The sequence below is a fragment of the Epargyreus clarus genome, unplaced genomic scaffold, assembly GCF_041222505.1.
Source record: "Epargyreus clarus isolate Ecla_fem2 unplaced genomic scaffold, WU_Ecla_fem_2.2 ptg000006l, whole genome shotgun sequence".
In the NCBI taxonomy this organism is placed as follows: domain Eukaryota; kingdom Metazoa; phylum Arthropoda; class Insecta; order Lepidoptera; family Hesperiidae; genus Epargyreus; species Epargyreus clarus.
Genome location: NW_027332214.1, coordinates 9,202,630 through 9,218,045, shown reverse-complemented (window position 1 = coordinate 9,218,045; position 15,416 = coordinate 9,202,630). Strand labels below are relative to the sequence as shown.

At 33.8% G+C, this 15,416-nt stretch overlaps 1 protein-coding gene and 1 long non-coding RNA gene across 2 annotated transcripts; both read left to right on the top strand.

Moving 5' to 3' along the window:
- Positions 1-36: 36 nt before the first annotated feature.
- On the top strand, positions 37-5,523 carry LOC140742919 (uncharacterized). The gene is made up of 3 exons (XR_012102312.1): positions 37-491; positions 1,145-1,313; positions 1,593-5,523. It is a non-coding gene; the product is annotated as an uncharacterized LOC140742919 (long non-coding RNA).
- A 368-nt stretch (positions 5,524-5,891) lies between these two features.
- dmt (dalmatian) lies at positions 5,892-10,129 on the top strand. Its single transcript, XM_073073990.1, has 3 exons — positions 5,892-8,570; positions 8,920-9,135; positions 10,022-10,129. The coding sequence occupies exons 1-3, from the start codon at positions 6,090-6,092 to the stop codon at positions 10,100-10,102; spliced, it is 2,778 nt and encodes a 925-aa protein (XP_072930091.1). The 5' UTR covers positions 5,892-6,089; the 3' UTR covers positions 10,103-10,129.
- Positions 10,130-15,416: the final 5,287 nt, after the last annotated feature.

Below are 15,416 nucleotides of genomic sequence, written 5' to 3'. Positions count from 1 at the left end.
CATTTGACCAGGGGGGGTCAACTAGGTAGGTGCAATGGTTATACCTACGGGGGCTCAATTTTGTTGCCATTTTAAATATACTTTATATTCTTAATATTTTTGTGTATAGTAACATCTCAGGAGATTAAAAAAAAAACAAAATAAACAATATGGCGTCTTATGTCCTCCGGCGTAATACCCTGTGTGACATAATTCCTTGCATTTTTAATTCGCTACAACGTTGAGTCGAGCTTGTGTTCCTCCGTTTATGTGTTTTAAAAGTGCAGTCATAATCCAGTGAACCGATTTCGTGTGTTGAGTTTGTAACTCCGCTCGTAATCAGTGGTTATTATTTTCGAGACAGGACTCTATTAGTTAAGTAGTTATTTTATTTGCAATGGCAAATAGAGAGATCAAAAGGAAATGTTTTAAGTGTGGGTGTTCGCCAGCTTTAGATAATGTTAAATTGTTCCGATTTCTTAAGCCTGGTGTAACTTTGAGGAACTTAGCCGGTAAGTGCCTAACATGATCGCTAGAAGCCATTTTATCAAACCTTTAATTCTATGATTCTTCGTGCTAATTTTGTATATAAGTAAATCATTTTCCTAAATAACTCCTACGCTAAAAACATAAATTACTGTAAAACCGTGTAATACAAAAATATTCCACTATCAAAAACCGTGTGCGCAATGTTCACATAAATATTATATCTTTACATAATAATATACACATTAGACAACTTCATCACTTTAGCCGATTTTTAATCCGTTTATTGTGAATATTAGCAATCCTCAAATTTGCTAGTAAGACGCTAATACGACTCTCAGTTACATCCTATGCTATAAATAGAGTTATGTGAACCTTGGAGCACCAAATAAAATAGTCCTGGTTTATTGGCATTACACATATAAATATATGTTTGAAAGACACTATTATTCATACAGATTATTGGAGAGCCTATTTTAGTCTTTCCGAACATGCATGTAACTTAATCCTTTTATATCTCGAGGGTTGATTTTGCATCTGTCACTTGTGATGAGCTAAGGAAACTTGCTTACATACTTTAATATTTATATACTTTAACCCTAAAAACATTGTCCTCTTAATTTGCTTTTCTGAACAGTTGTATACAAATAATAATTGGTAACTTATGTTTCATTCACAGCTGTGAACATTGGGCAAAGTTTATTTTCCTGGAAAGGGCACCTACGCTTACATTGCTACATAAACTTCATTCTGAGCACAGAATGCTATGCTAGAAGCATTTTCAAGATGCAGATTTTGTAGACGAGTCTAAACAGCAATTGAATAGAGATGCTATTTCAATGTATCATGTAAGTTGTTGCTCTAATTTGATATAAATATATAAAACCAATCACCTCCATATTCATGTCTTTTGACCTAAATGGTATTGTGAGTATTTTATGTAGTTATACCTTACCTTTTTATATTTTATACTGGAAACTAGTCAGGTTGGATGATCTCAAAAATTCAGGTAATTTTTAAAAATAAATTAAACTTAAAGCTGACAAAAAGGTTCTTTGGAAGCTCTTCACTTGTAATTGTGTATAAGCTATACCAAGGAATACATATTTTTTATTTTTTGTTTTCAGGCTAGTCCTACAACTGACTGTGAACCAACTATTGCCGCAGCTGAAGTGGTTAATCCTGTACAAAGAGTTGCCTTCAGAGATCTCACTAACTATGCCTCAACATCTGCTACAATAACCCACACAACTGTTTCTGTTAAATTAATATTTTAAAGATCAAATAAAAGAAATGGATCTACTAGATTATACTTGTGAAAAGTGCACTCGCACCAGATGAAGGGTTCTTGCCTTGTTTTTATTGTTCTTTATCTAAAATAGTTATACCAATTAATCTTGTCCCTTGCCCTTATAGTAAGGGAGTTATCAGGGCGACAACCCTTAACGATTTTTTTTCAGTACTTATTTAAGATATCTTTATGAAATTTAAACTGTTTATATTTGTAAATTATGTAACAGTATATGTATGTCTATCCATAAGCTCCATATATATTTTTTTCAGATTATATGTGATATGGAAAATCGTAAGATACAATAAGTATATTTTTGGGGGTGATTTTTCACACTAGTCACGAAGTGACACCTACCAAAAATATTTATTTTTTTATACATTAGTATGCTATTTTTACAAATCAGAATTATAAAATGGTTTAATTGGTGGAACACACCTTAAATAATTAAAACCAATCATGGATATTAAGTGCATATGAATTATTTTTCGTTTCATAACTCATCGGATACGCATGTTGGCTATGTGATTTGATGGCATTCGACTGCACTAATTTGGAACATGTGATTTAGACTCTGTACTTAGTTATCTTATAGTATAATGTGATGTCTATATCCTCGAGGAATGGCTGTAATTTATTGAAAAGTTTACCGAAAAGGGGTTCAACGAGGGCAAACGCCCTTTGTCGTGCTGACGGCGTTTGTCCTCTTCTGCAAATCGAAAAGGTCCCTGGCCCTTTTCGATTTGCGATGGAGCTGGATGTACTCCATCCGTCAACTTTTTGATGAATTACATATCATTAAGAGTACAGTACATGCTCATTGAAGCTCATAATAAGAAAACAAGGTATCGAATTTAAATCACGTGTTCCGAATTCGTGGAGTCGAATACCGTCAAATTATATAGTCAATGCATACAATTGCAATATTTTGTCACTAAGTTATGAAACATTGTTATGCATATGTTTATGATTACAGATTTGGAAAATTAAAGGCTGTCTTGTACCTTATTTATTATTTTTTGTAAAAAAAATTATTCCCATACACACACACATAATTGGTGTCAATTTATTTAAGGTATGTTCCACTAATTTGACCATTTGGTAATTCTGATATGAAATAAATAGCTAATAATAACTTATATATTTTTTGTAGGTGTCAGTTTGGGGTGAACGTAGGAAATTGCGCCTAAAAATATACTTCTCGTTTCTTACGATTTCCATTATTGCAAATATTCTCAAAACAAATGATATTGAGTTTATGGATTACTCCAGTCAGTGGGGATTTTTGCCATACAAAAGGTGGTTTAGTGACAATTTTTACATATGTTGTTAAGGTTTGTACTTTGATGAAAAATTCAAATTTGTGACCTGAGTAGTGCCCGCTCGGACCGCCGCCTTGGATGAAAGGTGCTAAATTCTGTATTCTTCAATATAATACTTCAACAGTTGATCCTACTACAAAGAGGTTCAAAACAAACTGTAAGTGAAAAAACAAATACACATTTATTGTTTCAACAATTGTTTGGACGTCTCACATGTATTGAGTTATAGCAGCATAAAGATTAAAATTTGTTCACAAATTACAATTTTTGTTGGAATAAATAACATTATATACCACTTTCTTACATCAAAATAGGATTATATGGCGAAATGTATTCTAAATTACCACCACCTAGTAATTAATTTGGAATATTCTGCCATGTAATCTTATTTTGGTGTAAAAGAGCGTTAAAAATAATATAGTGATATTTGTTCCAATAAATTGTAATCTGTGATCAAATTTTCATGTTTATACTGCTATCATTCGATACACGTGAGGCTTGCAAAAATAATGTCCAAACAATAAGAAATGTAAAATTTTCTCTTCAAGTATTAATTGAATGATTTAGTCGTAGCATCAACCATTGGGGTATAATACTCTGTCACTCCTCAAGTTCACAAATTTTAATTTTACATCAGAATACATACTTAAACAACATATTATATAATTTTGTTTTTAAAAACCTAATAGTAAGTGGCTACTGTCGGCCATGGATGTCAGTTATCAACCCTGTATAAGATTAGATTCCTAGCAGAGGTTGGCCACAGATGCACTGCTGCCCATAAGGACTAAGTTGGAAGGCCTTGGAAAAGTATGCCTACCTTACCCCACTCTTCAAACCAGAACACAACAGCGCTCCTTCACCACACTCTTCAAATCAGAATACAACAGAGCTAAACACTGCTGTTACTAGACAAAAAAGGTGTGGCGCTAGGTGTCGTAATCGAACCACAAGCAGTTCTATCATCTAAAAATAATTGTTAATCCACCGTCTTTTGTATGGTAAAAGTTGTTTCCCCTACTAACTGGACTAGATAGCTAGATATTGTTTAAATTTTAAAAAGTTATCTTAAATATGTACAGAGAGAAATAAATCGATAAGGCTTGTCATTCTCATTAATCCCTTACTAGATAGATCCCTTATAGGATAGACACAAGTTTCATTAGTATATCTATTTGATGAAGAATAATAAAAACAAGGTAAACTCTTCATCAAACGCGAGTGCATATTTCATACGCTTAACGTACTAGAGCCTTCATATTTGTATGATAAGATCATGTCAAATGCAATTAAAATGATTTGCATTATTCAAAGGTTTTAGCAATAAATCCCAATTTAAGTAATTGAGTTATAAATTTTACACCCGTAAGTCTACATTTACTGTAAAGGCAGGCAAACACAGGAATGCTGATACTATTTTTGTTACTAATTGGATAACTGAGCTCTCTATTGATCTAGTAGAGTAAGATCCCAGGGCCCCCAGACGTTACTTATTTTTGAAGTAACGAATTTTACCGTTTCAGTCCCTTTCATGCAAAAACGGCCTTAACTTTTTTTATTCAACTTTAAATAGTAAGTGTGTTACCTTTTTGAAATCTCTATTAACTGGACATATTTTTTTGCGCAATGTACACTTTTAGTCCAGTACTTTTTTTTCACCACGACGAGTCAAAGTTGAGGGAAAAATAGCAAAAAAAATAAAATCTAAAAATATCCCTATTTTTTTCATGGTGCCTTTACATGTTTTAACCAATTTACATTTCAATATGATAGACCAACTATCTTATAGTATGTAACAGAAAAAATAAATACTGCATCACCAAATTTGTACACGCAGTTAACGAAAGAAGATGAAGAGGTCTGTATTTCTCAAAAAATCTAAAACAATTGATAGTGCAAATAAGGTGATACTTTTACTAAGGTATTTTTTTTTCCCAGCGCGGTCAGACCCTCTCCTATGTTCTCCCTAAGTTTGTCGTGGTACTTACACGACACCCTGTATAAAAATCAGTGCTTCGAATTTAACAAAAGTAAGTTATGTTTTTGTCTACCTTTTCTACCTTTGCTACCTGTGAACGGGCCGCCTAGCCAAACTAGCGAGTATACACACTCTTAAACACATATAAGAGCGTCTATACCGTAAAATTCGTAACTTCAAAAATAAGTAACGTCTGGGGGCCCTGGGATCTTAGACTATAGTATGTACTTATTTTATGGTTATGGAAGACCACTTGTGGGTTCAGTTTTTTTTTTTTCAATTTCCATCCAAATATTTTTCTAGTGAATGTCTGGCGCATAGAACACAGATTAACTGTTCCATAGGTTTTTATATAATTTATGTACGCAATATAAGAAATGAAGAAATGTGTACTGTATTGTCTTAAAATAGATGTGAACTGTATTTCTTAAAAGAGTACTTTAATTTCAATAAAATTTTGGAGCATATTTTAAAAATCTTTTATTTTACTTTCTTCCCATATTTTAAACGTAAAGTAGGCACTTTTACCTGTAAAATATAAGCATTGTAAAACAGTTTTGTTATGCTTATATTTTACGGGTAAAAGTGCCTACATTACGTAATAATTTAAAAAGTAATTTGAAATGTATTTTCAAATTTCCCGCTCATAATTATTCAAATTTCCCGCTCATATTTATTCAAATTTCCCACTTATAATTATTCAAATTTCCCGCCTAAATTTTACGCTCGGTTTACTGGGGGCCAAATCTAGATGGCGTTGCTAACTATGTAATCGCGTTTTTTGTATGAAGTCGTCGTTCTTCTCCGTTAGGAGTATAGGTGTTCTGTGCATTTGACACTTATTGAGAAAGCGAGCGAAAATTGAGAATCTCGAAATTAGAAGGAATTTGAGATAAAATTTTATTTTTTCACACGATTTTGTACAAATATTGCTAAGATTATGTGCCGTGATTGTTACTGTGATGTGATCGAAACGATATTTGTCTCACAGAAGACAGTATTTGGTTAAAGACGTCGTATTTTCGATAACTGTATGTGCGTCATGCCGCCCAAAACAAGAGGGGGTAAGATCTCGAAGGCTTCGAAGGAAAACATTGACGCAAACCCTAAACGCAAACTAAGAACAACTAGTAAAGTTACAAAACCTAGAAAAGCGTTAGCAGACAAAACGAATTCTGCTTCTGATGACAATGCATCTGTTTTACCAACTAAACCTACTAAAAAGGACGAGCAGGATAATCTCCTTGTCAAACAAAGGCCTCGCCGCGACAGACGTCTTCCAAACAGATATGTAGAGTGCAATGTGTTACAGAATTTATCAAACAGTAAGAATGCTTCCATTGATAATAAACCTGAAGAGCCTGTTAAGGTTCCTATTGTTTTAATAAGTCCTTTGAAAACCCATCAAACAAATTTACATGACAGTTTGATTGCTAACAGGCCTAAAAGGATATGTCGGTTACCATCTAAGTTTGATGACCATTCAATAAGTCCAAGTAAGTTTGTACCAGTACAACCAGCATATGCCAGCACACCCAAGATAAAAGAAAACATTGATAAAAATAACAGAAACAAAGAAGTAAGTCCTAAACGAGCGCCAGTTTCTAGTAAGGTAATATCCACCAAAGTCAATAGGAGAGCTGTGCAAAAGAAAAATAAGGATGCCTCAAACAGTAGTGCAGATACAAATAATAATGCAAAGAAAGATCTACCTCGCACTAAAAACATTACCAAAAAAATTGTCACAAAAAGTCCACCATCAAAAGTATCACCAACTAAATCAGGTTCCAATAAAAAGGTATTGAGAAAGGATGTCTCTATTAGAGTCCTTGAAGATAAGAAGTCATTGAAAAGAGATGCAAGTAACATTGATGTGTATGAATTCACATATGACCCAAATGATGAACCCCCACCTCAGAAAAAGAAGAGAAAAAAGCCAGCAAAGAAGCGAGAACCGAAACCCAAAAATGTTGTTTTCAAAAACAACTATGATGTCAATGTGGCTAAAGCTTTAACAGCATTAAAGAATAAGGTTGCTACAAATTCCACTAAAACTGTTGAAAAAACTGTTTGTGGAAACATACCAGCCAGTAAAACTGTTGTAAATGTTGATAATGGAATACCATTAGCTCCTGCCACAACACAAACAACAACTATTGCAACAGCTCAAGTAACCAAACAAGCTACCTCAAACAATCCTGTTGTAATAGAAGCGAAAGTCAATAATTATATAGTACCAGTAACTCCTGTTACCACAACACAAACAACTACACATACTACAAATCAAGTAAACGCACAACCTACCTCAAATAATCCTGTTGTAAAAGAAGTGACAGTATGTACTACTGAAAATAGTCACATATCCCAGAAGAATTATAATTCCGTCAGAGTAGAAGACATTGCATTAGATTTCGAAGATAGTTACACTGATGAAATTAACTATTCACCAGTCAATTCTCCCTGCCGACCAATAACACCAGCTCCACAAAATGTGGATAGAGAAAAAAGACCGAGTAATGCTGATCCGTTGAATCTTAGAGAAGAATTGAGCTTTTTTGATGAAAATCCAGTAGCAAGTAGTAGCATGAATGTTTCTGTTAGGAATCCAGCTGCAAGCCCGTGGAGAGCAGAGTTTGGTAGTCTACCAATTAAATGGCAGGTCAATACATATGTTAAAGCAAATATGACACCAGCGTATGAAAGCTCTTTCATAAACTTTAATGACAGTAAAAAGAAACACGTTTACACCGATATGGGTCTAGGTGCAAATGAGAATGAAGCACCACAGATTTATGAAGATAATGCCTCGAAGTTGAGACAAACAAGCATCATATCTTACATTAAGGAGTGCGTGGAGAAAAGTGCTAAGAAAAAGAAGAATAAGTTGACACCAATCAAAAATAACTCTTTATTTGAAGACTTAAACAATACTTCAGTATATACAGATGCACGTGAGAAAGTTACACCTAAGAAAAAGGCACAAAATAAAACTGCTATTGACGAAAATGTCACTCCACCTAATCAGGATGTTAGTAACACCTCTACTGAATGTTCTGGAAATAATTCAGAAGGTAATAAAGATGGTAGTGTAGAAAAAGTTAGAAACTCTAGTAAGAAAAAGAAAGATAAAGATATTACATATTTTGGATTCGATGACAGTGAAAATCAAGACCAGGAGAATGTATCTCCTACAAAGAAGTTAGATAAGCGTAAATTAAGGGCATTGAAACCTCGATCAAGAGCCGTACTTCAGGAGATCAACCGAATGAAAGAGCCAACCAGAGTTGCATTGCCAGCGGCTAGCACTAAACTAGCACAAAGTTCCGACACAGTAAATAAACTTTTCGATCAGATGAAATCTGCAGCTGAGCCACCTGTCTTCCCAGAAAAGGAACCTGTTCGAACTGGTGAAACTGCCAATGTAACTGAAGTTCAATTAAATGAGGATTTAAATGGTGATGATGCTGATTCTGTCCATTTGTTTGAAGATATAGAAGTAGTACATCACCTAAAGGTATATTATTGTAATCATAGAATAATATAACACTATTTCTTGATTTTTTTGGCAAAATAACTATATCCTAGGCTTTAAATTAGAACCATTCATCCTTTTTTTTAGACAGTAGTATAGAATCCTATTCTTCAATTTGAATTCTTGTGTCCGAGCAATATAAATTAAGATTAATGCATGATTACTTTATCCATTTCAAATGTAACCTATTTAAAACAAATTTCTAGTTATCTAACAATTTTTCTATAAATAATAAATGGAAATAGCTTTGGCTGTTTTTACTACTTACAGCTGTTCAAAAACTATTTTATTATAAAAATCACTAAACCAAACATTTTATTAAATTTTTCAGACACACCGGAAGAGCTATGGAAAAGCAAAAAAAGTTGTAACATTCCGTCAGAACTCCATGTCAGATAGTGATGTTCCTGCTAGTGAGGTAGCCGAGCAAAGTGCGTCCAGCGATGAGGATGACCTGCATGATCTGACGTTCAAGATGCCTGAAGTGGAACCTAAAAAGACTGTGAGGAAAAAGAAAACTAAAAAGCAAAAGCTGTCCAAGAAAGAGGTATATTATTTTTATTTAATATACATGTAATGTAAGTCTACTTGAAGGTATATTATGCAGTTCAGATCTAAAACCTGTAAGCAGTGATGACTGATATTTTGAATCTAGGCCTATCAATTGAGTCCCAGTCATACATGTCGGCGATATCCCAATACCGCACTTTATTAATAAACTGAACGAAACGACTTTAATATGAGAATCACTTTTATTCACTTTTATTTACAATTCGAGCAGAGTAACGGCGTACACGACTGATTAAATGCGAATGAATCACGCTCTACCAGCGCGTGGACTTAAATACTACTCGAGTGACAAACAGCGTAAGAACTACCCTCTCACATCACTTGTTTTGTTATAACAAGTGACGTGATTCACAATAAATTTAACTATTAATAAAATAACATTATATTTAAAATATTGTTTTAAAAATACGAGAATAAATATTTTAATATTATTATAATTCATATAATTTATTTGGTATGACTAACAAAGTGTTTTGAAGTACTACCGGAAGTTGTCCATATTTTAATCTAAATATTAATTCCACATTGACAATCAAAATTAACATGATAATAATTAATATTATATATTATAAAAGGTCTCGCCGCCCATATACACTTCTGTTTTTTTAAAGTTATTTCATATGCATTGGTAATTAATTGGTATGGTAAGGGAGACAAACTTTTCCGAGGCTTTCCAGCTTAGTCCTTAGGGGTAGCGGCGCATCTGTGGCCGACCTCAGATAGGCATATAATGCTATCTAGGTAACAACAGATATCCTTGGGCAACAGTGATCACTTACCATCAAGTGGACTGCAACCCATTGCTAGTTTGTTAACTAATTCTTAAAAAAAAAAGATTCAATTGTATTGTATTTTTTTTACAGCAACAAGAAGTGGAAGCTTGGGCAGCCGGTTTTAACTCAATGTGTGAAGACATTGAAGAATTTGACTTAGTTGTTGAATAGATATAGTTTTAAATGTTTTGGTTTGTTGGTTAAGTTCTGTTTAAGAAGTGCAATAAAGCACAAGTTTTAGTTTTAAGTTTAAGTTATACTTAATTGGTTTACAATCACAAATTAAGTCAGTTAAGTAATGAGATTTAACATTGCCATTGTTAGTTTGCCATTTTATATTAGTACAAAATCATGCCATACGAATTAAATTATGTTATTATCACATTAAATAAGTAAAGTTGCTTGAACAATATGGGTGCTAGGGTAAAACCATATGTACCAAGTTGTGGGCTAATCCTTACTTCCTTACTAATATTATAAATCCGAAAGTAACTCTGTCTGTCTGTCTGGTTGTCTCTTCACGCCTTAACCACTGAACCGATTTTAATAAAATTTTGTTCAAAGATAGTCTGAGACCCGAGAAAAGACATAGGATAGTTTTTATTCCGGAAATCTCACTGGAACTAGAGATGGCGATCTAAGATCGATTAATCGGAGAATCGATCTTTTAGAACAAAAAAATCGATTATTTTAATCGATATTAGTAAGGATTGAATCGTAAACTATGCATTTGATCAAGTGATGATCTTTAGCAAAGTTGTTGTCCATAAGCCCACGAAGGTTTCAGAGTTGGTACTTCCAATTTTCGCCAGATGGCGCCACTGTCATTCCAATGAAGGTACGAATTTTCAGTTTTATGTATGTTAATATGTCATATTATTCTCTTTTAAACGCGGGCGAAGCCGCGGGCAAAAACTAGTTTAGCTATATTTTAATATTTTTGGTACCTTAATTAATACAAATTTAATTTTATGATCAATCATCATCAAAGCATGATTTATTACTTGTCAATAATATATATCCAATTGTACTGCAATTTATATAATACGATTTAGCCTAGCACCCATTTTTACTGCAATTAACCTTAATTCCAATTTATTTCATTTTAACCGACTTCGAAAATAGGAGGATGTTCTCAATTCATCACAATTTTTTTATTACATCATAAGGCTATACTTTAATTAAATGATCTGCGTAATCCACTTATATTTTGTTTACTAATCAAAAAATAATTTTAAATATTTTTATTTTAAGACATGTATGACATTAGTTTATTTCTCAAAATTATGTTTTTTTATTATTTTAAGTGACGCGGGTTTTAACGTCGTTAACAGATTTATTTTCATTGATTTTAAGTTTAATCTTTGTTTATTCTGATTGCAATAATTTGAATGTCGTTATCAAGGAAATTGTAAATAACATTGCCTAATTAATTTTACCTTTTGTACTCAAATTACGCTATTTAAGTTAGACTTAAAAGATAATTTATTTTTATAACTATGACGTAACATTTTAGCTGGATGAAACAATATGTTTACGCGCCAATAACTGATTTGATTCAATGTTTTATTAGTGATAAAATTAAATAATAACATGTGAGTTTTATTGTTATATCCTGAAGTATCATCATCAGGTAGTAGAAGCCTGTTCGATTAGAATCGTCACATCTATCTCTGTCTTTTAATAACAGTTTTAAGAGCTGGGTTTCGGTTTGACTTGGGCGATACGCAGCGTTCTAACTTGTGCTTAGGAGTAGCAACATATCCGTGGCTGGCCCCAAGTAGGACTCTGATCTTATCTGGGGTTGGTTTAAGTTGTCTATGGGCAACCTTTACCATCAGATGAGGTAAGTTTGCTATTTCTGTAATATAAAAAATATATGATGTAGGCACGGTTTACAATTATATTTAGTTATTTATCTACACAAGTCTGTGAGTATCAACAATTGTTTAATTTTAAGTATAATAATATAGATCAATAACAATGTCGCATATAAAAGTATCTTCGACACATATCTGTAAAAGCGCCATCTGTTAGGAAGAATTTAAGTTCCTTGTGTGGGGATGGATAGCGCTTACTACATACTACACTTATATTTAAGTAAAAAAATACCGACTGACAATCATTAAACAAAATGCCTGTCAATGTGTGATTTAAAAGCGTAATATGGTTTCTTTTTGTAAATTTCTTTACCACGTTTTCTTACGGATATCCACACAATTAGTAACAGCGCCATCTCTTGTTCGGTATAGTATTACTGTAGTTAAAACTAACATGACTGGCTGGCTATAGTCAGTTACAAACTTCAATAGTAACGAACTTCGTTCCAGATGCAACTAAAAGATGGCGCTAAGTATGTGAAATATGAAATATGTATTTATACATAGGTTCTGTACGTTTCAATCATGAAGCGTATAGTAAAATATAGTATATATTAGTATTGTAATGTATTGAAAACTTAAACACAATAGGAATATAATAAGTCCCACTTTATTTTCAATAATGGGTGTGTGCACGTAAAATGATACTTGTGTATTCTAGTAATTTTTAAATGTTTGAGTAAATTCTTCATGAAAATACTTTTTGAGTCTATGAAATTTAATACGAAGCAGCCGTGATCTATATTTATGGGACAACCAATGTGTAATATTATAGACCTTAGTTATTAGGAATTGTATTCCTAATTATATTGCCTACATTACAGCATCTTCTTCTTTCTCAATCATTCGCCACGCTATACTGAGTGTAGGGCTCTTCTGATGCATGCCACTTTTCGGTCTAGGCTTTTAGTTCAAGTTTTATCCGATACTTTCGATACATACCCATATCCAGTCCAGGACATGGGATGTCAGCACACATTTCTGGGTCCAATCCAAGGTCCCTACTCCATAACTCTTCTTAGTCAAGCTTAATCATGGCTTTATCTTAAAAAAGTTGTTAAAGAAAAACACAAATTAATGTTAAAATTCATTGTAGGTAGGAACTATATTTTTTCACTCAACGTAGTTAAAACCAACAAAGAAAAAAACCAACGCATCCGTTTCCTCGATATACGTGGAATTGCAAACATCGAAATTCAAAAATGGTTTCTCTCCCAAGTTTGCGTACAGTTGGCAGCGGAAAGCCCCGAAACGGGGCAGCTATCTAATTAAAACTGAAAAATTAATCCATCCAACAAAGTAAGTATCCCACTCGGCCCTAATGTGATGGCTGGCGATATTAAAATGATTGCTCTTTGGCAAATATGGCGGCCGGTTGAATTATACAGCGGAAGCAAATATTACCCTCGCAAACATACGTCCCGGGAGAGCGAGCTAGTTCGCGCACTCAAAATTAAAAGCACACAATGAAAATACTGAACCGAGTGCCCCTACTCAGATACCTTGTCGCGAAAAGTGAGTGCCTACTCCAAACCTCACTCTTAACACTAGGGTAAAGTGCTTCGGCGCATTGTTGTCAATGAAAACAGTCGCCGAAGTGTTTTTTTGTTTATGGACTCTTCGATGTTGCCACTCGAAAATAAATAGCCGCGCCGTAACGAGCAATATGCCCTAACAAGCTGTTACAACGCTTTTTATGTCGCTTTGCTTTTGTTTCGCGGTTTAATATCAACGGAATAATGCTGATTTTTTGGTCTAATATTTATAGATTGCATAGTAAAAAAGATAAAAGAAATAATGGGGAAATCTATACTCGTACTACCAACTTACCCCCATTATTATAATCATCATCAGCTTGTGTCTTCGCTGCTGTAGCTATGAGTTACGCAACTTCAGTATTCATCTAGATAGTTCAAGCCTCTCATGAAGTCATGCTCATCTCTCATGGCCTCATGGTCACCTGGCACTGCCCTGAGAACATTGGACTGTGTCAGTATATACATCGTCCTTATTCCAAAACACGTCGATAGCCAAGGTTACCTGTTGGTTCCACACCTGATCCTTCACTGTCACTTCAAGTTTTAGACTTACATACTTCAGCTACTCTGCCTGCTTTTGATCTTTGAAGAATATTTTCGTGTTGAACTCTTTATATCAAAGAGACTTGTGGAATTGAAATCTATTCTGTTGTCTTGTAATAAAATGAGTAAAATGTAGAGTAAAATGTAGAGATGAGTAAAATGTAGAGAGCGGTAGAGTCCGATTTAGTCAATATTGTTCTCTCTTTTGTTTATTGTACGGATTTGTGGTTTGCTTTGTTTGTACTTGTACAATATAGGAAAGTTTAGACTTATTAACAGAAAAGAACTAGTAAGTATACAATAAGGAAGCTACGTATTAAGGAAGAAGCCCAATACTTTTTTCTACAACGTCGAATTTCTGTTCTTCTGAATGAATGTATTTTAAATAAGTAAATACATTCATTATGAAAGTGGGTATTATAAAATATTTATCTTGGGACTGCTCTGATCGTTCGTACTTTAATTGAATACCTACAGAGCTAACATCAACTCGAACTCCGGGCTTAATAAATTAACAATTGGACTATTTTAGTCATTTAATTAAAGGGTGACCGCGCACGGGCAGGTTGGCCGGGTCGGGAATATTAACCGCAATTCTCGGTCAACATTCGCAAAATTGACACGTCAAATATTTGTAACTTCGTCCTGGGACCACGTTAGACGGCAAACAGAATCGTGTCTGGTCCTCCCTTAATTTCCGATGTTTCTATACCGGTGTAACCTCGTGCGAGTTTAGATCTTATGTTCTTACAATTGAGATGAGGTTGGTCTGCTTAAAGACCAGCAGATAGCCGCTTGTCAAAACAAAATGGCGCTGACTGTGTTTGAATTGGGCCGTATCAGTCGCGAACGGAGATTCATTTTGTCGCCTTACTTAAGATCGTGGACTCTCCTACATATTGTCTTTGTACACACGGTGAGTGTGTGCCGGCGTGTTGCTTGCATTTAAAGCTAGCTACAAATTTGTTGTTTCAGTACAAATACTATGATGATATTGTTTGCAGTTTGACTTTACGTTCGATCGAGGAGTTTGTTTGGCAGCGAGTGCCGAGTAACGACGTAACGAGTCAACACTTGTAAATTGATTAAGACGTTGGCTGGTCTACTAACTTCCGGTGTTATCTTTTTGTACAACTATATAAGTATCTATTGTAACAACTCGGCAAAAGTGGGTACCCGCAACTTTTAAGGTTTGATTTTTCAACAAAAAATATCAACTTAATGATGTATTCTCGTTCTTCATAATTCATTTGCAACGTCTAACATGATTTTTATTATAAATTTGGTTTAGCCCGTTTTGACTTGAAAAAATCGGCATTCAAGCAAATCAACAATTTTGTATTAGTTTTGAACGCAATACCGCGCATATCAACATGACAATAATTTTAATGATCATAAAATTAGTATCCTTAAATTAAACAAACAAAAAAGTTTTTTTCTGGGAGAACAAAACATCCTTTTTCAAATGATTTAAAATATTACGCCACAAACTTATGCAAAATATTTAAATAAAGTAAAAAAATA

Coding starts and splice junctions, on each gene's coding strand:
- dmt (XM_073073990.1), top strand. CDS start 6,090: ATGTGCGTCATGCCGCCCAAAACAAGAGGGGGTAAGATCTCGAAGGCT. Junction 8,571..8,919: donor AAGTAGTACATCACCTAAAG/GTATATTATTGT, acceptor TAAATTTTTCAG/ACACACCGGAAGAGCTATGG. Junction 9,136..10,021: donor AAAAGCTGTCCAAGAAAGAG/GTATATTATTTT, acceptor TTTTTTTTACAG/CAACAAGAAGTGGAAGCTTG.